This window comes from Rattus norvegicus, chromosome 4 (genome assembly GCF_036323735.1).
Source record: "Rattus norvegicus strain BN/NHsdMcwi chromosome 4, GRCr8, whole genome shotgun sequence".
NCBI classification, from domain to species: Eukaryota; Metazoa; Chordata; class Mammalia; order Rodentia; family Muridae; genus Rattus; species Rattus norvegicus.
In genome coordinates this window covers 44,640,702-44,643,201 of record NC_086022.1, presented here as the reverse complement: position 1 = coordinate 44,643,201, position 2,500 = coordinate 44,640,702, and the positions used below count along the sequence as shown (strand labels likewise).

The 2,500-nt window shown below is 40.6% G+C and overlaps 1 protein-coding gene across 9 annotated transcripts in view; it reads right to left on the bottom strand.

Moving 5' to 3' along the window:
* Foxp2 (forkhead box P2) overlaps positions 1–2,500 on the bottom strand; it is a 577,853-nt gene that overhangs the window by 34,499 nt on the left and 540,854 nt on the right. For all 9 annotated transcript variants that reach the window (XM_063286479.1, XM_008762718.4, XM_063286477.1 and 6 more), the window contains one exon: positions 1–109. This exon is cut by the window's left edge and continues 93 nt beyond it. In XM_063286479.1, coding sequence (XP_063142549.1) covers positions 1–109 — 109 coding nt within the window. The remainder of the gene's footprint in view (positions 110–2,500) is intronic.

Below are 2,500 nucleotides of genomic sequence, written 5' to 3'. Positions count from 1 at the left end.
GGGTAATCGGGGTGACTGGGGCCGTTGGTGTGGTAGGGGTTTGAGGTAAGCTCTGTGGGGATGTCTCCAACATGTTCTTCGACATGGTGACACTAGACACCAGATTTAGCTGCAAAGGCCCGAGAGAAGGGCAGGGAAAAAGTAGAGACAAGAGAAAAAGACTTAAAAAGGTTTGACAAATGAGAGTGGATTCACTCCTACAGCTGTGTTGCCACTAATAAGCCGCAAAAGGAAGCAGCCAATCTCAACTAATTACAGGATGAAATTGTATCATAAGAACTCTAATTAGAGAATGCTGTTAGAGGTTATCTAATAATCTACTGCAGTGTTACTCAGGACTACCTAACTCCTTCGTCTCCTACCAGACTTCAGCCAAAGTGTATTTCCTTAAATAAGAGCCCATTGCTGATTATTGACTGCCCCTGTTGTGAAACAGTTCTAGCCCCCCCCAGTGAAGCAAGAACGGGAGCAACAAGCGATGACACAGCGGTTTGGACCAATAGGATTTAAGAGGAACTTGCCATTCTGTTGCTGCCAGAATTTTTTTTTTTTTTCCCCCATGGTCCCAAATCTCAGCTGAGAGGCTCCAGCCAGCTGGAAAATTTTACGCTGACCTTTAGTCTCCTTGCTAATTTGGTGGAATGGTAATGACATTACTACATATTCCAACAAAATTGTCTTAATTGCAAATTAGCCGGAGGAGGCTGAAAATTTTCAAATTAAATCTGATTGGAGATGGAGAGAGGGAAATGGAATCGCCGCCGCACTAACAATCATCGGTGGCATGTGTTAACAAATAGAATGAAGTGTCAAGTTTGCCGGTTCCTCTGGAACTATCATTTTCAATTTATGGTTACAGCGTCACGTAATGCTGACGTACCCTGGAAAGTGGGTGTCAGGGCAGGAAAAGGGGAAAGGAAGGTGAGAACGTATGCAAGCTGTTTAACAGTGTGCCCTTCCTCATTCCCTGGGAAAGGCCTTGCTCCTCATTATCAAAAACTCATACCACCTCTGCCATATTGACCACACATCTTTTGTCATAAATAGTATCCAATTAGCAAAATTGTTATGCGGGCCAACCCATAGGGTCTCTCCTATATGTCGAAATGGCATTCATCAGAGCTAAGCTACGGCCCTCTTCATTTTACCTAGTAATCTATACAACCAAGGAAGAACACTCATATTTTTCTGCCCTGGCTCTCCATAAAGTTGCTGCTGACTGGCCAAATGGTGAATATCCAGCTTTCATATATAATTTTGTAACACCTGCCTTTAAAAAAAAAAACCCCAATACACTTCTTAAGATAAACCTTTTTTTTTTTTTAATGGGGAGAAAATGATGTGTACAGCATTGATTGATCTTTCTTTGTGGATTTGTTTTACACATTTAGTCAGTAGAGAGATTTGTTAGGGAAACAGAAATTAACATATGCCAGCTAATTGTTCTTCTTTCTTGGGCAGCAGCCAGGAGAAGCACATTAACAGTCTAATAATAACGACTGGCACCCTGAAGGCATCCCCAAGTGCATCTGTTCTCAATAAACCACAAACTGTTATTCTGTTCCTACTCTAAGCCAGCAGACTGGGCTGGGAATTCTTTGTTACGTACATAAATAAAAGCTGAGATAATGCTACTAAATGCTGCATTTAATACATTTACAAAGCCACTGGTGTAAGCTTCCCTGTGATATACCAGAGTCTGTCTGGGTAGTTGGAGGAATGGAGAAAGGTCCAGGGGCATCTGCCTGTGTATGTTTTGTATTGTTTTTACAATAACACAGAATGTATGCTTAACATTATATTCAGACCATATCATCCATACTGCATATCTGTTTGTTTTAAAGAGGAAAACAGAACAACTTTCTCATACAATAGAAACCAAGCTGCAAGCATCACTTTAAAAAAAATTGTAAGGCAGCATAAAGCAGGAGAGGTAAAAGCCAGAAAAAAAATGTCAAATCGTAGACCAATGGAGTATCTCTCCCAATGAATACTCAACAAGATTCTGCCTTTACTGAACATATCAAAAGTTATCAAAACAGGGGGGAAGTACATCTCTTTCTATGCGAGCCATTCATGTTTACAATGTTCCAGTAACTTACTCTGCATCCTATAATAATGAGCGTGCCGTGTTTGTAGGCGTGCACTTAGAAACTGATAAAATAGAATTTATTATTAACTAAAGGGAAGCATGTAAAAGCCAGGATGAGCACTTAGGTAGCTCAGCTCATCTGAATATAGTCAAGGTTGGGTGAAACTCATTATTCAGGACTCGCAGCCTTGATAACTTTGATTTTCATCCATCCATAGCATGGCCAAAAGGTACCATTTAATGAAGTACCATTCAGAGAGTAAATGGGGTCATATAATAGACAGTGCGGTTGTACCTTGTGTTCATGTACTGATAGCTGTTAAGGGTGCGGTGATGAACCAACAGAGCTCATTTCTCCTTGGTAATAAATTCATGCTATTAATATTTATCAAATGTGTGGGCCGTCTC